At 39.6% G+C, this 23,994-nt stretch overlaps 1 protein-coding gene across 2 annotated transcripts in view; it reads left to right on the top strand.

Moving 5' to 3' along the window:
• Positions 1–3,931: 3,931 nt before the first annotated feature.
• Positions 3,932–23,994, top strand: part of LGR4 (leucine rich repeat containing G protein-coupled receptor 4) — a 127,693-nt gene continuing 107,630 nt past the window's right edge. The window contains exon 1 of one of the 2 annotated variants that reach the window (XM_077114266.1): positions 3,932–4,131. In XM_077114266.1, the coding sequence (XP_076970381.1) occupies positions 3,947–4,131 (185 nt within the window). In that variant the 5' untranslated portion in view covers positions 3,932–3,946. Of the gene's footprint in view, positions 4,132–4,239; positions 5,292–23,994 lie in introns of those variants that run through there. The other variant, XM_077114264.1, reaches the window with a different exon arrangement.

The following is a 23,994-nucleotide window of genomic DNA, read 5'->3' as shown; positions in this document are numbered from 1 at the left end:
CAGAAAATAAGCAAAAGAGAATAGCCGATGCATATTGGGACATGAAAAGCCAATAAATACATGAAAAGATGTTGTAAATGGGGAAATTCAAATTTAAACCACATTGAAATTCCATTTCACATACATCAGATTAGCAAATATTTAAGTCTGATAATATTAGGCGTTGGTTAGATGCAGAACTTTGATTATCTGCTGAGGAAGCATAAATAAATAAATACAGTCACTTGTGAGAGCAATTTGGCAACATCTAATAAAAGTAAGTGACAATCTATGACCCAGAAATTTTACTCCTAGAGTCTCACACATATACATACGCACAGCAATATATAAAGGAAGATGCAGACATTTTACAAAACTCTTGCGTATGTGTACAAGGAGACATAAGAATATTTAGAATAGCATTGTTATAGCAAAAAAAATAGAAATAATATTAACAAGAAAGTAGACAAATAAATACCAAGTGTATTCTTTAAACGGAATACTATATAGTAATGAAAAGGAATGAATGAGTGCCATATATTTCATTAACATGGATAAAACCCAAAGTGAAAATAAAGTTGCAGAAGAATACAGCAAGATATTTTTATTCATGTAAAGCAATATTATATATTGTTTAGGGATATATAAAAGGGTGAAAATATGCATGGAAATGGATTTCAAAATTTAGGAAAGTGCTGATTCCTCAAGGAGAGGAAGAAGGAAAGAAGGAATATGTGAAGGGTACAAAGGGGACCAACTATATTATTTTATTAAGCTGTATGCTGTGAACCCAGGTTTTTTCTTTTTGCCTTTTGTAACTTGGAAATACTTCATAAAAAGTGGCATTTTTTTATATTGAGAGACTCAGTATCCATTCAACATTCTAGCCCTGCCTGAGAGTCCCCTACTCTTCTCTAGCTTTTGTTTTCTTAATGGAATACCTTGAACCATTTGCCCAGGATACACTGGCCCAGGTTCTGTTTGTGTACCTGGATGAGGGGTCAAAGGGCCAGAGCCTGCCTTGTCCAGCAGTCAACAAAAGCACCAAGGTGTCATGACTGGGGGCTTCTGGGGTGTGGGGGGATGGAGGCAGGGTGGAGGAAGTTCTTTGTCCAAAGGCATGGTAGACCATGGAGGCGCTGTAACCAGGCTCCACTTCCTCTTATCTAGCCTCTGGGTGCTACACATTTACTCATCCACTTCCACGAAAAAGTAGAAAGAGGGACCACACTAGAGGCAGAGATTCTATTCAGTTTGATTTTGTCTCCCACCAGATTTTTATTTGGTGCAGCCTAAAATCTTTCAAGTTCATTATGGTTTATGTAAGAGTGGCCATTTTTTTTTCCTAGTTAAGAGAGTATCTTAAAAATTAGCAATTGTTTGCCCACTTGGAACCTCTTATTCAAGAAGTGAAAATCAATTGGTCAATTTAATACTAGGGAAAAAAAGCATATTTAATACAGCAACTTTACCAGATCTCACCTCCTTGCTCCCAAGTCCTTTGTTCCTGATCCTTTATTTTCTTGACCCAGCAACACATTTGAATCCTCCCTTTTCACCTTCTCTTGATAGACAGAATTTATTCAACAAGGTTTACATTTCCCTTTTCTCAAAAATCGAAATCTCTCCTTTCATCTAAGTTGTCTGCTATAAAATTTTTTTTTTGGGAAGCAAAGTATAAAGTTCTCCAAGTGTAGTTCATTTATACATTTCTGGGTGGAACCCAGAAAATGCTGATTCCTGTGTTCCGCCCAAGCCTGTTAAATCGAAGTATTTGTCATAGGGGTTCAGGGCTATGCATTTTTAATCAAGCATCCCCTTGTGATTCTTATGCCCACGAAAGTTTGAAAACCACTCCTTTAAAAGAAAGGAAACGAATGATTTAGGAGAAATAAAATTACTCAACACAGCCTATAGCTGTTGCTTTAAAAAAGTACAAGTGATATCTTGGCCAGAGAAATTCTTTTATTGTTGTGAAAAAAGGCAGGTGTTAAAGGCATCAATTAGAGAAACTAACTTGATAATTTTCTCCTCACTTTACATGTTTTTGCAATTTGCTAGAAAACAATGGAAAAGACTTAGACCATGAAAGCCAATTTAGGGAAGGCTGGAAGAGTACAAGACAAAGCTCCAGGGGCTCAGGAGTTCTGTGATGACCTCAGGCAGAGTGCAATATTGGAGATTTTTATCTATAAAGCCGGAGGGTTGTCCATCTTTGTGTTCTCTTTCAGCCCTACATTTAGAGGAAATATGTCATTCCTAAAATTTGAAGTCAAGTCATGTCCATATTTATACTAACATATGGCCAGCTTTATTGCATGTTACTCATGTGCCCAGACAGGCATTATTTTTAAGATAAACTCTTGAATACCAAGATGATGGAAATTTTCATTTTAAACTCCTAGTTCTGCATCAACTTGTCTCCATTTTCTTTCATTTCACTTACATGAGATGACTAGTTTACTTTGTAGGACAGCGACATTTTAAAACTCCGCCTGCCTTAAAGTATTAGTGAAAACATGTCTTCAAGATAGGGTAGAACAACTCAAAGATAAAGAAAGCAAGAAAAGAAGTGCCCATAAGGCAGTACTTGGTACAGATAATGATTCTGCCCCCTAGATTAGGCCACTGGGGCTCAAAGTCCAGAAGAGGAGGGAATGCTGGTAATTACCTAACACCAAAATTGGCGCTGACTTTTCATCTGTAGTCATCTAGCACTCAAATATTTTGTTGTCTGGAGAACTGTCCATTGTTCATCATCACCTCGTTCGACCCTTACAATAGCTCTGTGGTTTAGGATTTTAAACTGTGTAAAAGAAAGCAATCTAATTTGCATCACCAAAACTCTTTATCCAGGATGGCTATTTGCTAAGACTTAGCCGCTAAGTGCATTGTCAAAATAGATAAAAAGAGTCCAGGTGAAGTGAGAGGCTGGCGGGGGGACATTGTTTTAATTTAGGATACAGCTAAAACCTCACGATCTGAGTCAGCTTAAGGGAAAATTTTCCCTCCTCTTTAAAATCTTTTTTTCCGTTTCCACAGCCCCCAGTGTCCTCGCCCTTTGGAACAGGGGAGCGTCATTTGAAACTTAACTGAATGCTGGAGGCAAGTTATACTTTTCAGGTCATCCAATTCAGAGGGTCCAATTTCTGCAGAGGGAAGAAAAACACGGGTGGGGGAGGGGAAAACCAGACTTCTCGTCTTCCGATTCTTTTACCTTCAATCCACAACCTGCCACGCGAATCCAGTGAAGTCAGGGATTTTGCCTTGAACCACCACCACCACCACCTTGTCACTCAGGCCCGAGAGACACGCCCCTCCGGTTCCGACTCTTGACCAATGGCGGCCTCCCTCTCTGCATAGTAATGAGCTCAAGACCTTGCCGGGCCAATGGCGCTCGGGGAGAAGGGTTAGTTTTGCATGTACCTAAGTGATTTGCATAACCCAGCGGCCGGGGGCTTGGGAACCGGAGCGTGCAACCCTAGAAGGGAAAGGACGCGAAGAGATTGAGCCTCGGCGGGGAGTGAGCGAGAAAGAGCCTGGGTGTTTGTGCGAGAGCCGGGGCGGGGGCTGGGGCGAGGGGCCGGAATGGCTGAGGGCTGCGCTCTGCAACCTTGAAGAGCCTCTGCGGCTGGAGGGTGGAGAGCCAGGCGGGTGCAATGGCAGAGCGCGGCTCCCGCAGCTGCGCCCGGCCGGGGCGGCTGGCCTGAGCCGCTAGGGGAGCGGGGCTGCCTCTGCGCTTCCATGGAGCAGTGGAAAGGGCGAAACTCCCGAGCGCCGCGTCCCTGCGCTGCTGTTGCCGACTGCTGAAGGGGTCGAACCCGAGCGGACAGCCGAGGGAGGAGAAGAGCCCCCGCCCCAGCCCGCAGGCCGGCTGCCCGGGGCAGCGGGGGGCGTCGGAGGGCAGCGGAGGTTCGCAGAGCGAGCGGCGCCGCCGGAGAGGCCGACGCGGGAGGCGGCCGCAGCAATGCCCGGCCCTCTGGGGCTGCTCTGCTTCCTCGCTCTGGGGCTGCGCGGCTCGGCCGGGCCCAGCGGCGCGGCGCCGCCTCTCTGCGCGGCGCCCTGCAGCTGCGACGGCGACCGTCGGGTGGACTGCTCCGGGAAGGGGCTGACGGTCGTGCCGGAGGGGCTCAGCGCCTTCACCCAAGCGCTGTGAGTGCGGGCGGTGGGGACGCCTCGGGGGAGGCCAGGGAGGGGGCGCCGCGGGAGTGGAGCCCGAGGCCGACCGCCCGGTGCCACCCGGGGGCGGTCACCTGGGGAAGGGGGTAGCGCCTTGCACCCACTCCCGCGCGGCTGGCTTTCCAAACTTTGCCAGTCCGGGTCTGAGCGTCCGCGGGTAGCTCCTTTTCACTGACTTTTCGGGCACGCTCCTCGCCCCGCCCCAACTCCCAAGTGCATCTGGGGCCAGGGAGGAGGAAGCAATCTGGAAACGCTTGCCCCTGGCAGCCTTTTTACGCGACCTTCCCTCCTCCTGCGGGCCCCTGCTCTGCTGGCAAACGCTTCGCAGCTGGCGGGAGTGAGGGCGCCGAGAACTTGGCCTGAGTCTGCAGACCCAGGCACGTTTCGTGGGGAAGCACCTGGAGCCTCCTGGTTCCAAGCACGTGGGCAGAGGAAACACCTGTACCTCGGTCCGGACTACTCTCCTTACAATTTGGCCCCATCCAGGTAGAGCGACCTGGCACCTCGGCCGGCTTGCACTCTGGGCTCACTCACAAAAAAGCACGCAGGGTTTTAGCGCACGCAGGGAAACCGGACGAAAACAAGGAGGAAAGAGGAGGAAATTGCAGATTTCTCTTGGTGAAAGTACTTTTCTTACCTACCAAGGCTTTTAAAAGAAGGAATGCTGGAAGAAAAAGTTTTCTGCTGTCCCTTAACCAGCAGAACTTTTCTTTTGCGCTGACCTGAAGTCGGGAGAGTCATCTACATGGTTTGATGGACGAAATCTTCCCGCTCAAACAGGGACCTGAGAAATTAAGCCATTCTCTTCAGAAAAGAAAAGGAATCTGAAATAGGTGTTGGAGGTAGTGTTGGCAAGTACCACCGGTAGGAAGAAGGATAGGGTCAGCTGAATGCAGGTCTTGGGGTGTGCTCTTGGTCTTCCATGTCGCACCGTGTAGCCAGTTGAGTGATTAAATCAAGAGTCATGAAAGCACTTTTGAGAGAGGGATTCTGAGAAGCCCTTGGGTAAATGGAATTTCCTTTTACCTTATAGTTCCTGAAAGGGACCTCCTAGGAATAGACAGTTTTAAAGGAATAATTGACCGTACGATGAAACCCTTTTTATGCAGGCCGGAGCCGTGCTGTATTCCCAGGTGGGTTGTGTGAGGTGTTGTGCTTGTCCTCTGCAGATGGGCTTCTAGTGAGCATTGCTGCCAGTTGCCTTAGAACCTGTCTTAGTCTTTGGCTTCTGGCCCCTCTTTCTTGATCTTTTCCCTGTCTCAGGTGTTAGTTACAGATTTGAAATCATTTTCCTTCAGTACGGTGAAATTGAACTTGTGACCAGCAAGCTCATCTTTGCAGTGAAGAGCAGTTTATCCACAAAGGTCTAAAGAATGGGAAAATTTGAGCTGTGGTATGGAGAGGTTAGGGAAGGAAGACCTGGGTAGAGGTGGGGCTCTTCCCCTCCCAGGCTAAAAGCCCTCTAGAAACTTTTGAGAGAAACTGTAGGAGAGATTCCATAACCTGACTAACTCTCTCAAGGCTCTAATATAGCAGAAAAGCATGATTTTACTATTTTGACATATTAAAAACCTCATTTAGCAGATTCCTCGAGTTTTAACAAGTAGACTTGACCTATAAGGAAAAGGGCTATTTTGCAGTGTTACATTAGTACCTATAATGACCCAGAAATAATCAAGTTTCCATAAGAGTTTGTTTCTTTCTGCAGAACAGCAGGCATCTCCCCTTAGGGTTTATGAAAGAGAGTGAAATACAGTATCATCAACTTTGAACCTCAGAAAAGTTACTGTTCATGCCCTGAGAAACAGAAAAATAATTGGCACCAGTCCAGATGGCATTGCCTAAGCTGGCATCATCGTAGCACTTTGTGAGCTGCAGGCAGAAGCAAATGCCTTATATTTTCTTTTACATTTGTAACCAATAGTTAGGGTTACCGTGTATCCCATAACTCATTTCGTTCTAATACCCATTTCACCCCCTTAGTGTATCTGGGTATGATCACCCTATCTACAAGATATTTCAAAGGCAGTATGTTTGCATTTTACGCTTGAAGAAACCAGGTGGTTCAATGGTTCCTAAAAGACATGAGTGTGGAGAGGCAAGTGCTATGGGCTGTGCACGCCCCATCTTTTAAGACGATTTGGAATCACCAAGGTTCTCTTTATAATATTCCCCAGGTGCTCTCCCCCTACATCTTTAGTGATCCATAGTTACATACCCATGGATTAGATCTGTGGTCCTAAATTTTTTTTTCCACTACTCCTAATTTTTTGAGCATGTGCACCAAAGTCTATTTATTTGTATATAAAATTATAGAAATTAAGAAGGTAAGACTACAATCATTAATAAGAGTTTATAATTTTATTTTTATACAATATATGTATATTATATTTTATATAAGAATATACAAATATATTCTTATATTTTCTTCTCATTCCTTAATGGATCACCCCATGGCAATACCTTCCCCTTCCCCGGGGCCATATGCATCCCACTTTGGAGACCCTGGGACTGATGGCTAATGTGTAGAAGTTGTATTTCACTCAACTTTGATTCCACAAAGCCTGATACATAGAAGATGCTTAAAAATGTTGGAATGAATAAATAAGGACCTAAAGTCACAGCAAGAACAGAATTGGGCTTGGAATTCAGGCATCTTCCCATGTGGGATTGCCAAGTTCAGCATGCTCAACGCTCATCCTTTGTCCGGTGATTTGAGAAGGCCCCTGAGGAAGCCTGCTTTTTCTTCTTTAGGCTTGTTTGGACTTGTTGGGTCTAAGAGTGTCTATTTCCTGCTGAAAGCTGCTTCACCAGAGCCCGGGAGCAGAGTCAGATGTAATCCTCTATATTGTTTATGGAATTCCCATTTTCATACCACTTGCCGAACCTGTAGTGATTATATTTCAGATTATAAATCCTGTGTCACAATCCTGTGTCATAATGCAGTGGCTTGACACAATTCACCCTGAGGTATGTTAAAGAAAATATGTGTTGTGTACTAGTACTAAAATTCCAAAGTTTGTTTTTTTGAAAGAGTTCAAGGTCAGTCATGTCTTAATGGTAGTGCTATAACAAGGTAACTCTTAATCACCTACCTTCTGAGATTCTTGGTTGGGGAAGAAAGGGATGAACTTAGGAGAGGGTATCCTGTACCTGTGTCCTCTGGGTTGTGTTTCTATCTCAGAGTTTGAGAACAATGAGTCGGGAGCACAAATTATCCTCATCCTGGATGATATCTGGTGCATAATTTAAGATCATAAAGACTGTTTCTGTGACTGCATGGAGAGAATAGATGGGTCCTCTTAGAGTCCTTATCAGCACACCACTGAGTATTTGGTGGCCTTGGGCAAGTCATTTCACCTTTTTTTGGTGACAGTTTCATCATCTGAAAAATGAAGCAGTTGAATTTACTAGATTTTTTCTAAGGGTGCTTGTAGCGTCCAGAAATTCCATGATTTTATAATTCTTATGAAATTTGGGGATAGCTAAGTGATGATATTAGGATCCTCTTGCATGGGTATTCCAGGACTAGCAGAATATCATTCTAGTTGAAGTTGCACCGGGCTATTTATTACTGCTCATTTGGAGGAGTCCTTTGTGTTTAGAAGTGTGTGTTAGGAAATTTGCCATGGAGACTTTTTCAGAATGCATGACTAGCTAAGGCGCTTTGCTAGGGTAGAACAACCCCATTTGTTTTCTGTGGGTATGGCTTAACACTTGGAAAATAAGATCACTCTGCTTCAGTTATTTGGATACTGTACCAAAAGTTACTCAACGTCCTCACTTCCATGTAATTAGTCATAGTTTTGCAAACCTTCACAGTGTTTGCATAATCTTATAAACCTTTATGAGAATATCTTGCTCCTGAGCAAGTTACTGAACATTCTATGTAGAACTGATGGTTACCTGAGGGACTTTCAAAGTATTTTTAAGAATCAGTTACTTTTTTCCCCTTTTGGAAGGATCTTCTCAAATTCTTCCCTAAGGTATGTTTTTTCACTACACTAAAACCACTTTTAATGGTATTGTTTGAAAGTATTTTCTTATGCTTCCTCCTCTCTACTGTATTCCCTGGCAGGTGATTAATCAGTTGCTAAATATGTATACCTTTATAGATGACAGAAGTTTTAATATCTCTTGGTTTCTGAGTTATTATCTGTAAATTTCATTGCTAGCTTAGTTTGTATAGTATGTCTTTGTAAAGATGTATTGTTTTATGTACAAGTGAACTTTGTTCTAAACAAGGTTTATGAAGATATTTGAGTGTAGATCCTTTGTTTTACGAACTGCTGAATTCCCTTTAAATACAAGGGGGGAAAGAGCATTATGTTGGGAATAGGGACAGTTGGTAAATCACAGGAGTGACCTTGAGTGAGTCATGTACTTGACCCACTCCTGTAAAACAAGGATGTAAGCAACTCGGCTGCCAACCGCCTTCTTTTTCTGTTTGAGTTTTGACTTTTACACATTTCTCCCATCTTTTCTACTGTGGTAGTGAAGAAGAGGTGTTGAAATCATGGAATCTCTCACCCTCCCAGAAAACTCCTCCTTACTGGGATATGCCCTTGAATGGGGACTCATTGCCTCCGAAGGCAGTGCCCTGGAAGTTGTCTGAGCAGTCCCAGCACCTGAACTAGGACTCCTTTTATTCTGGGTTCATTAAGGTATGCCTTAACCACTAATATTTTATGATTGTCAGTCAAACTAAATGCTCATGCCAGGTATGGTATCACAACTATTTAATGTCCAGGGACTTGGCTCTTCACATTAGAATTGTAAAGTACCATTTGAAAACTTAATCTCTTAGGAAAGATCAAAGTTCTGTATTAGTAAGTGGATCCCGGCAAGTTTAGGCATTTTCTTGGCCTCTCTGTGAGTCTGTCTGTCTCTCAGATTCTTTTTTTAGTCGTCTTTATGCTAGTAGAAAGCACTGGTAGCCTGGAAGTTTGCAGTTTGGTTTGTGGTCTCCTGGGTTATGCCTCCCTTTTATTCTGTCTCGTTTTTCTTATCAATAAATAATGAATATTGGACTAGATGATGGCTGCTGTCCCTCCTGCTTTGAATTGCTGTGACTCGGGGTAGAATATTAAGCAAGTAAAGTTGTAGAATTGTTTTAGTGATTCTTTGAAGTCTTTCTAAAATTGTGTCTATATTGATATTTGCTCTCCAAATATATGCATACATATTTAGTCATAAAAACATAATATGTGTTGGTGTTCCAGGCTTAAAATTAAACCCTGCCTCAGTTAACAGCACTGAAGTATATATCTGGATATGATTGAAAGGGGAAATCTTAGATTGTATATATAGTGACAATAAAAATTTTAGAAAAATCCATGGAAGTACACTACACAGTGAACCCTAAGTTAAATGATGAACTTTATTAATTTTTATAGAACAACTATAAAAATGTGTTATCAGTTGTAACAAATATTGCACACCAATGCGAGGTATTGATCGTGGGGTGGGATATAGGAATCCTGTGTTTTGTGCATAATTGTTCTGTAAACCCACAACTTTTCTAATAAAGGAAAAAAAGACACCAACTGAACCCTGCCAAGGCCTTTAACTCTTAAAAAAATGTAACTGATATAACTCAGAGTATTCTTGATGACAACTTTGCTTTTTTAATTTTTAAAAGTAGATCTCAAGTTTTGCATTCAGAAATGCGTTAGTCACATTTCTCGTTAGCTATCTGGTGGGGCCTTCGGGTTTTTGGCAATGCTAAAACTTGTATTCCTCTATATGAAAGAATACAGGTAGATTTTTCCAACTTTGTTCAGGGAAATGTAGCTTTTAGAAAGGTTTATCGAAGATGGTGACATTCTAATTTTAAATCCTGTTAGCATAAAAGAAAATCTGGGGTATTTAGCAAATCGGTACTCTTACACAATGGCTAATTTGTCTGGCCTTTCTTGACACTTCTTTTATGTCTTTAAGCACCTGATGGTCAAACTGTATACCAGGGGTCAGCTCTGTGCTCTGAAATTGGGTGAGTTTAAAACTGAGTTTAGAAGTCAGTCTTAGCCTGAGAAATCATGATCTTTGTTGTGCAGTTCATGAAAGTTTGATAACTTCTCAGTTTTCTAAAGACTTTTTAGCAAGTCAGTATTTAAAACTCCTTTTAAATGGCAAGATATAATTATGTAGTAGTAAGCTCTGGACTCACCCACACATGGACAAATATTTGCTATTTACCTTGTATATGACTTGGACTATTTTTAGCAAAATACTTAAAGTGTACTGAAATACTATGTCATGCACAGGCGATTAAAACTCTGGATTTTTGGTTGGTTTCAGTCTCTAAAACATGTTTTTATACCATCACATATTTTTAATTGCCAAAAAAAGCACACCAGCCGGGTCCTCCCCATCAAGTCTACAGCATTTCTATTTTAGATTCAAGTTACTGGGGTTCAGGAATGCCTTTCTAATAATCTAGGCCCAAGAAATGGACATTAAAAAATATATATATGTTCTTTTAGCTTGCTGTGCTGAAAGATTTTATGAGATTAAAACATTAAACCACCCTTGTGTCGATATGCTGGCCCATAAGAATATATATCTAACAATATCCTTGTAAGGAAATGTAATTATAGGTGTTTTGGGAGTCACTTAGATCCCAGGATGGCCTCTTGTCTGTCCTCCCGAGAAAACGTGTGGAGAAAGCATATTTAATGTAATACAAGATATTTAGTGACCTTCTAGCCTTCATTTTTCATTTCGTATTTAAATACTCTGAATCAAGATAAGTGAAAGGGGGTGTGAGCTGTCTTAGCTGGTTCTTTTCTGTTTTCTCTATTTTTTACACTAAGAAAATGTAGCTTTTTTACTTTTTTTTAACAAAACTTAAAAAATAAAGTTAACTGTTGAAAGAATGAAATTCACAAGGCACCCTGACCAAAAACTATTTTGGATAGTTAAATCAGATTTGAGAACCCAGTATCTGGAAAAATCATGAGTTAAATTCTTCTCCATTCACTCATACCTTTGAAGTTCTATTTGGGGAAATTTTCCTTCCTAAGGAGAGTGACATAAATTTGGCGGGGAGACAGCCCCTTTACCTTGGAGTAGTACTAGGCCTAGCTAAGGAATGTAGCTAGGATTGCTTCAGCTCTCACCTGCAGGCTTTGAGGTTCCCATGCGCAGCTTTTAGTATACACCTCGGAGTAATTTAGTACAAGTGGTGACACTGAAGCTACCTTAAAGTGCTTGATTAGAGCTGTTTCCATAGGAAAGACGATGAATTTTATAATTCCTATTTCTTGGCTTGAAGATGCAGGATGGGAGATTTACTTCAAACGTGGCAATCTTTTCTCTGAAATCTGGGGATTGGGCTATAATGTTGATTAACATCATTTTCCTAGGGGGTAGGCTTCACTTTAGCCTTTGAAGAAACTATGTGGATAATATGCAGTGCCTTTCTGAAGGGCTTGACAGACCAGATTTTTTTCAGGAGAGACCAGGGTAGCTCTTCAGTGATGTCATCCTTACCATGTGTACACAACATCTCAGAAAGCTGCTTTCTTGTGGGGGGGGGGGTAGGGTTGGCAGAGAAGAGAGAGCACTGTCTATGGATAACGTCTGCCTTAGAGACTCTGTCCTAAAGTTCATAAATTCTTTTCTTATCTGTAGTGGAGAGAGAAAATCAAGTCATGTCCATATGGACCTTCAGGTTACTGAATGTTCTTGAAGATTGTTCGTATGTGCTTCAGCCCTTGGGTCTTCTGCAAACTCTCTTATCTCAAATAAGTTGACACATACACAGAATTCTCATATAATTTAATTGAGTTCATAAGAAGGAAATTTAAGTGCATTTAATATATCTCAAATATTTTAGTATCATTTTTTTATACCTTATGGGCTTACTAGCTATATTTAGCAGTTTATCATAATCCCAGCTTTTACCCTATGCTACGTCTGCTAATGCATCTCATTTGATTAGGGTTATTTAATCTTAAGAATATTTTGCTGTCTTTGTCTCTTGCGAAGGCCAATTTCCTTATTGCCCTTTTGTTCTCTCCAAGGTCATTTTGAGTCCTATAAGCCAGCTTTTCATGACATTGTCAACTGCCCAGTCATCTTTTATAGGTGTATTTTTATGAACAGACTTTCAAAAATGGTTTTGCTTATGAGAGTGTGACACAGGGAATCAAGAACCTTGAGTACACGAGAGCATTTCTCAATCTGTGAGTTCGAGCAAGTCACTTAAACCACTTTGGACATTGTTTTTCCATCTGCAGAAAGAGGCAGTTTGACTTTATCTTCAAGGGGTCGTCCCTGTGAGATTCAGCGCTTTCAGTAACTCTCCTCATCTGACCTGAGTGACAGCGAGGAAGGACCCAATTTGTTTTCATTTATTTTGTGACTTAGCAATTGTATAGGTGTGTTATCCCTTTGTGATTTAAAATTCTAAACCCTCTTTCTCTAGTTCTTTGACGATTGTAGACTATTGTAGACTTCTCAGGTGAGCCACTGTGCTAATGGAAAAAGACAAGCTGTCTGGCAGGTTTGTCATTCAGAAAAGCATAAAGATTCTGGTGGAGTATATATATTTGTATAAAGATACCTTCTTGTAGGTGGTGCTACTTGCCTTCTGCATTCCCTTCTTATGAACTCAATTAAATTATATGAGCATTCTGTATATGCTTCAACTTATATGAGATACAGAAAGTTTGCAGAGGACCCCAAGGGCAATAATTAAATTTGGAAAATGCAAAGACTGGTTTAATTTAGCACATAAAAGACAAGGCTGCAGAGCATATTTGCCTTCTAATAAGAAAGCCAGGAGTTACAGGCAGGGAATTAAGTTTTTGCAGAGTAGAGAGCTCAGGGAAAAATCATATTGTTTTGCCTTGGTCCTTGTGACTTGACACAGCTGTCCTGAGACTTGACACAGCTGTAGTACAGTCCTAATGGAAAAAGGTACAATCCTGATGGAGGAGAAAGGAGCCTGTGCCCTTGTTCTTTAAAGCCCCATTCTCCAAAGACAGTGTCGGTGTGATCTTTACCAGTTTTCTACTTCCAGACTTCAGAGCCACAAAGATTGCAATAAACAACTCTTTGGGACCCCTCAACCAGTTAGTACCCCCTGCAGTGGCTCAGATCACTTTCAGTGTGGAGGATGGATGGGATTTACTCAGAATTAATCATTTAGCTGGAAAAATGAATAATTTTACCATCACTGTGTTTCTGGAAATATTCAGATCATGAGCCAATTTTTTCTTTTAAATACTTTGAAAATGTATTTTACTGGTTATTTGATACCTAAGTTTTCTTTTTTTTATGTTCAAGACTAATCCTCATACTTTGTGGATAAAGAAAAGCTTATCTTAAAAATAATTTTAGAACTAAAATTCTTTGAATTTTTTCATATTTCTAAAAAAATTAAATGGCATTCTTGTTAAACACAATTAAATCTTTCTCAGAAGCTTTAACAGCTTTCCTGGGTTTTGATTTAGACCTGATTTGAAAATGCATTATAAAGCCAGAACTGCAGCTAATGTATGCAACAGTGCATAAACCTGTTTAGATTTGCTGAGTGTTTCAAATACAGTTGTGCATTTTCTACTCCTGGTCTCCTTTAAAAAAAATGTTTGAGATTTTTTTCCCCATTACCATCTTGACATCTGCCTGGTTACCCATGAATAGCTTGACCCAGTCCCTCAGCAGGGAGACTCCTGTGGCCTTGCTTTCAATAGCCATGTCATTGACAAAGAAAACATATGGAATATTTCATTCCTGTCTTTTGCAAACAGAGTCTGGGGCTGTAAGGGCATGCAGCAGAAGGCTTCACACTTCATGGTAGGTTGGCAAGTCTGTGAGCTAACCACAGGCTCTATTAGCAAACTGTTTTCCAAAGCCCTGTTGAATTCTCTAGAAAGGAAATTTCATATTATGGGTGAATCAGTTCCTAATATCAGTTTGAATTAGGCTCATGTGTCCTGTTCAACAGTGGGGATCCTCCTTAGTCATACATTTCACCAAAGTAATTTGTTTGTGTGTGCATGCAAAACACCACGGTGCTGTTCTCCTAGGTTTCTTATGCTGTGTGTATGCGATGGATATACAAGGTGGGAACACAGATGTTAGGTTCCCAATAGAACAGGCCTTGAGGTCTCTTTGCTTTCATGTTTATCTTCTCGTCAGCCTCCAGAAAGGGATCATTGATCATTCCCAGGCTAGCCAAGGACTGTTGCAGTGACCTTTAAAAGTTCCTATTGCATAGCACCAGCTTACTGCTTAGGGGCTCTGTTTTGGTGTAGCTAGCATTAGGGCTTTGCTTTGTGGCATGTGACCTTACAATGTGAAGACTCCTCAGCAGGTGTGACAGGAGAGGGCCAAGAATGTCGAAAGGGGGGGGTAAGTTCATTGCTGTGTTTCTCAGGTCTTCTGGTTAAAAGAATTTGCCCTAGGTGTCACCCTAGCTAAGGTGGTGTTCTAGGAGAGAAACAAACCTGTGACATCCAAAGATGAGAAAATGCATGACTTGACAGAGGAAATAAAAGACACTGATTCCATCCGGGTCCTTTCCAACCCTTACCTTAACCTAGTCTGAATTTCTAATTTCATTGTTTGAGTTGATAATTTATCTAAAAAGAAGTGAGCCTTTGTCGATTACTTTTCCTGGCTATAACTAAGTATTTACATTTATATATAAATCTCATCTAGATGCTCTTTATAGGTGTTGCAGTTCTTTATATTTGTTGTAAAAACAGATTCCTTTACATTAGTAAAATTTGTAAGTTTCTGTTTTATGGTTCTTCACAAATCTATTTGAGGTTCCCGTTTTTTAGTGTCTCAGTATTTTTATCTTAAAATAAAGTCTTAATATTACATATTCCGTCTTCTTTATATTCACTTAACTGACCTTCAAAATTGTGAATTCATAGCAAAAACTTCCCTTAATGTCTCAACCTTAAAGTCCATCCTTTTTTTTTTTGTATAGTTATGTGAGTTTTGAAGTATATGCAGTCATGTAGCCACCACTTCTGTTAAGATCTAGGACATTTCCATATCCTCCCCAGTCTCCCTCAGATTTCCCTGTTCCCCTTTGTGGCCAATCCCTCTCTCCACTCCCAGTCTCTAGTAACTTCTGAACCGTCTCCTCCTTAGATCTCTTATTTTATCATTTTTGCATTTGCCAGAATGTCATGTCAGTGGAACCACACAGAGTGTACTTTTTGTTTTGGGCTTCCTTTACTTACGTAATGTATTTCTGATTCTGCCATGTTGTAGATATGCAATATATAATATTCCTTTCTATTGCTGAGGAGTATTTCATTGTATGTACGCACGTAGTCAGTTTTTCACTCCACTGTTGAGGGGCATTTGTTGTGGTAGTTAGATTCAGTTGTCAGCTTGGCCAGGTGAAGGTACCTAGTTCTATTGCTGTGGACATGAGCCAATGGCATGTGAACCTCACCTGTTGCTCTTTACATCTGCGTTCGGCTAGGAGGCTGCCTGCTACAATGAACAATGTTTGATTTAATTGACTGGTGCTTAAATGAGAGAGCTCAACATAGCACAGCCCAAGCAGCTCAGCATACCTCATCTCAGCACTTGCAGCTCAGCCCAGGCCTTTGGAGATGCAGAAAGAAATCACCCCCGGGAAAGTTGTTGGAACCCAGGGGCCTGGAGAGAAGGCCAGCAGAGACCATCCTGTGCCTTCCCATGTAAGAAAGAACCTCAGTGAAAAGTTAGCTGCCTTTCCTCTGAAGAACTAACAAAACAAATCCCCTTTTATTAAAAGCCAATCTGTCTCTGGTGTATTGCATTCCAGCAGCTAGTAAACTAGAACACCTTGTTTCTAGATTTTTGGAATTATAAGTAACGCCACTATAAATATCTTTTTTATGTGAACATAGGTATTCATTTCACTTGTGTAAGTATCTTAAGAAACAGATGGCTGGGTCATATAGTATGTGTCTGTTTATAAGAAAATGTATGTTTATGTCTTGATCTGTAATGAAGTTTGCTATCACCAATTACTATAGCCTCGATATGTTGTTAGCATGGTGTGTGGTATTAGCAGGATATTAAAAATTTTTTTGTTAGAGATCTATACTTTTAAACAGGTAGTATTCTTGGCCTTTTTGATACCTTGCAGTTACTGTGATACCTTATCCCAAAGACTCCTGTAGAAGTTATTACAATGTGGAACATTTTGCTTATAGTGTAAAAACTTTGAATTATTAGTATGTCCCGTGTTTGGTAAGTTTGATTTTTATAAAAAAAGGAAATTTGGGGATAAATTGTGGGGTCTATTTGTGTATTAGGCATGCTACATCTGTTAACCATAATTTCCACAATAACCATCGCAGGTATGTGGCATAGTTTCCTTTTTATAGCTGAACAACCTGAGATTTGAAAGGGCTAGTAACTTGCCCAAATGTCCCACAGTTAGTAGATGGCAGCGGATTTGTCTGTGAAGTTGAGTTGTTCCGTATTAAACTTTGTTCATCCCTGTAGTTTTTGCTTGACAGTCTGAGAAGGTAAAAATAGAAGGGAAATGGTGAAGAGCTATAGGATATTACAAGGAAAAAATCAGAACTGAAAAGTTACACATCCCCCCCCCAGAAAAAGCACACACACACATTACATATATATATATAAAGTAGAAGAACATGATTTGATTTAGAAATAACTAATATTCAGATATCTATTTACTAAATGAAATTATGTTTTATTCATTGTAGGATAAAAAGTATCTCCCCCTTAATCTCTCTCATAGTGTATATATTCATTTAAAAGCTGTCACATAATTTTCAATGTTAATGCTGTTTTTCTATTTCAGGAAAATAAGTCTCAGTCATGTGCTTATTATGGCTTGCTCTCTTTTGTGGAATTTGTTTACATGGTAGATGAGGATTAGTTCCATTAGTGTACTCATTCTTGCATTTCTTAAGGAACAGATTTCTGAATGTGCTTCTTAAAAACTAAAACTTTGAAGTCAATTAAAAAGCAAAGTGTGCAGTGTGATGGTTTCATAGAGCTGCCCCCTTTCACTCACTGGAATTTCCTGCCTCTCCTGTTGAAGATGTTTTTATAGGGAAGTCAGCATAAAAGTGAATCACCCATGAGCCTTTTTCCCCCCAAGGCATTTCATTTCATTAACTTGGTATTAATTTAGTTGGTACTCTTTAGTTGACTTGAACACTGTGTTTGTTGATTGTGTGAGCTGATGTTTATTAAGCTGTTAATATTTTACAGACTTGAAGGGTTCCTATTTAGATCTGCATGCTCTTTCCTTTAGGAGCAGAGCTGTTCACAAACGGATCTGCAACCACAGTTTCAGTGTTGAATGTGGCAATAAGTGGTAGCCAACCCCGTCCTGGACAGTCATTTGCTTGGCTACTCTTAAGGTTGTCTTTCTCCTGGAAACATTTTGCTTTTTTTATTCTATGCATGTTGCATCTTTAGTCATGAAAAACTTCGTTATGGTCTGTCTTGGCCTTTAGATATATCATCATCATCTTAACTTAGTTGCTATAATAATAAATGTTACTGGGTAACTACTGTTCTATAGGCATTGTGTGGCGTGCTTTATATGCACTATCTGTTCAGTGCTCACAACATCCCTCGGAAGCACATGCTGTTTTTCTCCCCAACTTAGAGATTGAGAAACTGTAGAGAGCGAGGGTACGGGTAATAAAAGAGGTTTTTTCAGGTGGGTTCGGACCTTGGTTTTTAGGTCGGGGTTTATGCTGTGAGTACATTGAATGATGTATCTGACAGTGTGCTTCCTAGTTTAAGGACCTTCTGTTTTCCATGTCCTGGATATCATAATCTGCTCATTTTATAGGTGAGGAATGAGTTTTGGAGAGGTTTACGGGATCTGAAGTGGGTAACAGAAAAATTAGCAGTGGAGTGAGGTGCAGCCCCAGGAGTCGTCCTCCCCTTGGCTTGCTTTCTGTTTTGTCTTCTGCTGAACGTGCTCTTAGTTCCTTAGAATGTAGATTTAAAAGGGGTCTTAGTGATCATCTAATGCAGTGGCCCTAAAACTCTGTATGGGTCACCTGACAGAAGGACTAGGTTCTACCGTGGGAGAAACAAAAAGTCTGTTTTCCTCAAGGATATATGTTTACATTTGCATGAAGACAGTCACTTCATTCAAATCTTCCCTGATGACTCAACTTAAATACCAAGCCCCCTTCATCCTGCTTTATTTTTCTTGACAGTAGTTAATATTACCTGACTTTAGATATATGTTGTCTATATTTGTTTGCTGTTCACACCCTATCCAGGTAAGTTACAGGAGGGCAGGGACTCTATCAGATACATTCAATTCTATGTATCTGCACCAAAAACAATTTGATACATAAGGCACATGATAAATATATATCAAATAAATCAAGTTTTTCAGTACTGGCATGCCATCTCTGTATGTAATTACTATTTTAAAGTTTAAAAGCATTGATTCCTGAAATCATTATGCAAATATTAATTAGTATATTTATTATTTGCTGAATGATAAACATGATCTTTATTATTTGCTGAATCTTCCAATTACATAAATCACAACACCAAATTCTTGTTAGTATGTTTGGGACTTTCCCTCCCCTCTCAGTCTACTTCGATGAAGGACTAGTAGAAAAATGTTGGTCTGGCTGAAATTCTCCATTTAACAGGGGAAAAATTCAGTTACACTTAGTTGTGTCACTTGTGCAAAGCCACTCACAGCCCTCCAGAGAATGTTACAAAATATAAGAACAAGATAAAGGAAAAAGAAGCACACTGTCAGAATAGATAGTCTTCTCTGGGACTGTTTAAACTTTCAGCATTTAATAAGACTTTTGACTTGTTTTGCTTTAGGGCATGTGCCTGTTGGATTGCAACATTTCCTTTGCCTCTTTCTTGTCTTTTGTCCAGTCTTCCATGGGCCCAGTACTCTGTTGAAATTGTAGGAGATAGTTAATTTGTGAAGGTAAATAAAAAGAATTAATGTAAATAATTCTGTCAGTTCAAATTCTATTAGTATTCTTTGATATTTGCATAATGATTTCAGGAGTCAATGCTTTTCAACTTTAAAATAATAATTACATGCAGAGATGGTATGCCAGTACTGAAAAACTTATTTGATATATATTTATTGTGTGCCTTATGTGTCAAACTGTTTTTGGTGCTGAGGATATAGAATTGAATGTATCTGATAGAGTCCCTGCCCTCCTGTAACTTACCTGGATAGGGTGTGAACAGTAAACAAATACAGACAGTGTATATCTAAGGTCAGGTAACATTAACTACTGTCAAGAAAAATAAAGCAGGATGAAGGGGACTTGGTATTTAAGTTGAGTCATCAGTGAAGATTTGAATGAAGTGACTGTCTTAAGATAATCAGTTAATATCTATAACATTTTGAATCCATCATAAACAATGGCAGAACATGATGATTTTAAAAGTTCTTCTCCACCTCAAATGATAACTTAATTAAAACAATAAAAATCGATACACCAGAATAAACTGTGGTACATAGAATGGAATATAAGGCACTAATGAAAAGGAACAAACCTTGATATATCAGCCACTTGAATGGACCTTAAAGATATTTTGCTAGTTAAAAAAAAAAGCCAACCTCAAAAATTTGCGTGCTGTCTGATTCTATTTGTAACACTCTAGAAATGACAGAACTATAGTGATGGAAAACAAGTTAGTGGTCATTAGTGGTAGAGTAGGAGAAAGGTGTGTTAATTAAGGGGTTACAAGAGAAATTTCTTGTGGAGCCAGAACAGTTCTTTATCACGATTGTTGTGGTTTTTACATGAATCTATACGTGTGTTAAATAAAAAAAAAGATGATGGCATATAAAAATGTAGTGAAATCTGAATAAGATCTGTAGTTTGTATCAACATGAATTTCCTGGTTTAGCTGATGTGTTATGGTTTTATAAGTTGTTACTATTGGGAAAAGCTGGGTGAAGGGTCCATGGGAACTTTCTGTATTGTTTTTGCAACTCCTTATGAGTCTCAAATTATTACAACATTAACAACACAATAAGTACACCACACCAGTTTGGAGTCCTGAAAAATCTTAGTCTTGGCCTCACCCCTCGATTTGCAGATGGGGAAACTGAATCTCTGAGGTGAAATGATAACCTGCGGTTGTATCCTCAGGTTATAACCAGACCTTTTAACTCTCACATCAGCATCATTCTGCTCCCCTCGTGCAGGACCCGTTCTAATTACTATTGCACAGTTCTTCGAAGGTTGAATGCTGTCTTCATTTTTCTCTCCAGCTTCACCCTCTTATCATCTCCAGCTGTGTGTATGCGTGTGTATGAATTCTCCTCTATGTCCTCAAGCATACAAAGTTTAATAGTACCACTGCATGGGTTCTAGCAAGCTTTGAGTTTTGAGAAAAAAGTAAGCAATAGTTTTATAACTTAAATGGCTTTAGTCATATATTTGAATGAAACACCTATGCATCTCTTTATTGGGGGTATTTCCATATTGAGAGCTTGTTACAGGCTGAGTAGTATGGGGAATGATGTTGGATCTGTGCCTGTAAGTGAGTAGCTGAGTGGTGTTTTACTTCTGATGATTCAGTACATTTGCCTTAATTGCGGGATTAACCAATTTCGTGCTTCCCACAAAAAGTACACACATTTGTACATTTTTATAAAGACAGGGTGAATAAATGAAGTTTTAGAGACTAATTTTTGTGGTATTTAAGCCACAATGGTTTAGATTACCCACAGCCTTTCTTGAGTTCTGTAGCTGGGATTTGTCACCATTTACACTTGATTACTTCATTGTTAACCCCAGAGATGTGATTTAGCATGCAAAGACTTCATTATTCCTTTCTGACCTAGTGAGAAATTTCCTTCCAATAATTGCCTCCACTGCCCTTTAGCCTCTTAAATGTTTAGTTTGTTTGGAACAACATGGTTGCTCAGTAAGCAATTCCAAGCCCAGCAGTGCCTGGAGCTGTCTTTGGACCATAATTTATACCTTTGACACAGTAACTTAGGCCTCAGTCCTTGAGTGATGACTGGTGGGTGTTCTCATTAGGCTAGCGATGTGATGCCTTTGTCTAAAGTTACAGGAAGCAAAGTTCATGGCTAAACAGCACCGCACAGCTCTATGGTGGTCTCTTTTTAAACAATTTAACATTTCTTCATCTTAAGTGAAAAATTATGCTAACTTTGGACATAAGATCAGACTTAAATGCTTACATATTTTTAGAGAGTGACTTGGTCAGACGGCCACATGTAATTATAGCTATAATCAGAATTACAATACAGAATAGATCATTATGGGACATGTCACTGGACATCATTCAGCAAACAGGAGGATGAGACTGGTTGGATGAAATTGAGACGTTCATCCAGCGTCTGTTGGCAAAGAGAGGCCTTTGTTTTATTTTGTGTTTTGTCTCGTTTTTGGTATACGTCTAGTGGCATGTAGAGCCCTAAAGCAAGGAATGGAGATGAGAGAAAAGCTAGGGAGCAGAATTTTGTGTGTGAACATTTTTTTTTTTCACAGCAACACATTATTGGAAGTTCTCTATTTCATTTTCCAAGTGGATGTTTGTGGACTCGAAACTGAATATTTTCTTTGAGGAGGAATTGAGAATATTAATTCTACCCAAGGCTTTGTTTCAAATGGAGTGATATGCCTGTGTCCCTAAAGACAAGCTTATTTCGTATCATTTTTTTTCTTTTTGTGGCAGCAGTAGTTTTAGAATTTTTGTTTTAAAGGCCCCCTTGTCACACAGCTTCAAAATTCTATCCCCATTTCCTTAACAATATTAGCTGCCCCACTTCTCTCAGAGAAGGTCTGGGATAACAATGGCATCATAAGGTAATTGGATATTCTACAATAAAAACACTTGTATGCCAATCTGTTGTTGGGGATACAGTTACACTCTGCTGGAAGGTAGAGTATCATATTTATTAAACTAATTACAGATGTTTTTAAGGGAGATGTTTTATGCAACCAATTTCCACCTTTTAAAATGTGCTTACAAGACAAGTTTTTTTGTGTGTGTTTTTTTTTTGCCTTAAATCATCAGTTTTTATGGGAACTGACTCATTTTCCTGACGTCAGAAATAAGGGACTGCTACTGAAGATATGTAAGTAATAAAGCAGTTTCAATTGTTAAAGGATTACTCAAGAAGCTCCACAGAAACAAGTGAAACCCTCCAGTGATATTTCCTACAGTATGTGTAAAGAGTTTAAAATATTCAGCATAATACAGAAACTTGCCGCTTGATTTTTGTAAGTAGCGGCTCAAATAATAGAATCTTGCTCGTAAAATTATATTATTTTCAGAATCCTGTACAATTATCGAAATAGGAGATTTCTGTTAAGATTTAAATTCTGAGACTGTATTAAATTAAATATATTCCTGTTAAAGTCTCAGGAATGTCTTGAAGATTCTTTATGTTTAAGTAGGCATTATTTTACAGCCAGCCAGTAAATATCTGGACAGTGTTTAGGTTATAGACAGTTTCTCTTAAATGAAGGTAACATAGTTTGATTTATTACTACAGGGTAGTTAACTTATGGTTGATATATGGCTGCTAGCTGGCTGACTGGAATAGAGACAGAAATTCTTTCTGACTGCTGAAATCATCAGTTCAGCAAGGCCTTCAACTGACTGGGTGAGACTTCTCTCATTGCTGAAGTCATGCTCCTTTGTGGTTGTAGATATAATCAGCTATAGATGCAATCAACTGACGGATGATTTAAATCTCCCAAATACCCCCACAGTAATAATCAGTCCACTGCTTTCTTCACCTTTCTAATGGACACCATAACCATAACCTAGCCAAGTTAACACCTGAGTACAGTCACCACAGTCCACCCCTTGTCACCTTGGCACCCATGCACATCTCCTGAAACCATACTTAATCTGTACATGAAAACAGTAACAGCCATACTTTCATCTAATATAGTTCAACTGTTCTGCGGACAGAAAGATACAAACTAACCTTCCCCAGAAGAGGATGCAAGTCCTTTGAAAATATATACTCTTAAACTTCTTGATATCTTGTACCTTAAGTACTATGACATAAAGTTAATACAACTTATGTTGTATGATAAGAGGATAAGATCGGGGAAGAAAACAGAGATATATGCTGTATGTATACGTACAAACATTCATAAAAAAACAGGAAGAAATATTCATAACCATCATAGTCCTTTTTTCTGCAACTGGTCATGTGGATGTACTCATATTTATAATTACTTCTTCCATTACCCATTCTTTATTCCCTTTCCACTCAGTAGACACCTCAGCTGGTCCTTGTTCTTTGTCTGCTGGGGTGACCCAAACCTTCATCCCTGAAGGGTCTGGCTATTGGTAGTCCCTGGGATTGGGTTGTTGTAGTTTTCCATTGATTTTAATCACAGAGCATGATAGCAGTAATAAGACACATCCTAGGGGTTCTCCTGTATTCTAAGCAAGCTCTTCTTTAACCTCCATTGGATAGTTGCAGTCCTATTTCACCTGTAATAATCAGAATCATTCATCCCAGACAATACAGTAATTTTCTTTTTTTGCCTGTTGATTCAGAGGCATGAGGAGCCCAAAGTTGCCGGGTATCTGTCTTTATTTCTAATTTGGTGGAATCATTGTTGTATCTCTTGGCGGAAGCACCCCTTTTAAAACTAAGACATATAGACAAACTGAGCTTAAAGTTGCAAAAATTTTTTGGAGGAAGCAAAATTTTTCTAATAGATCTCTAGGGGACAAAGTGAGTGGTGCCATTTCCATTTCTACACCTTAATTCCTTAACCACTGAATCCTAGCTAGCAGAGAAATAACACCATAGAGTGGATGCTGATTAAACAGGCATGGACAGCCTCTTAGAAAACATTGCCCTAACCTTGC

The sequence above is a fragment of the Tamandua tetradactyla genome, chromosome 8 (genome assembly GCF_023851605.1).
Source record: "Tamandua tetradactyla isolate mTamTet1 chromosome 8, mTamTet1.pri, whole genome shotgun sequence".
In the NCBI taxonomy this organism is placed as follows: domain Eukaryota; kingdom Metazoa; phylum Chordata; class Mammalia; order Pilosa; family Myrmecophagidae; genus Tamandua; species Tamandua tetradactyla.
The sequence above is the reverse complement of the archived record's forward strand: the minus strand, read 5'-3'. Positions and strand labels throughout refer to the sequence as shown.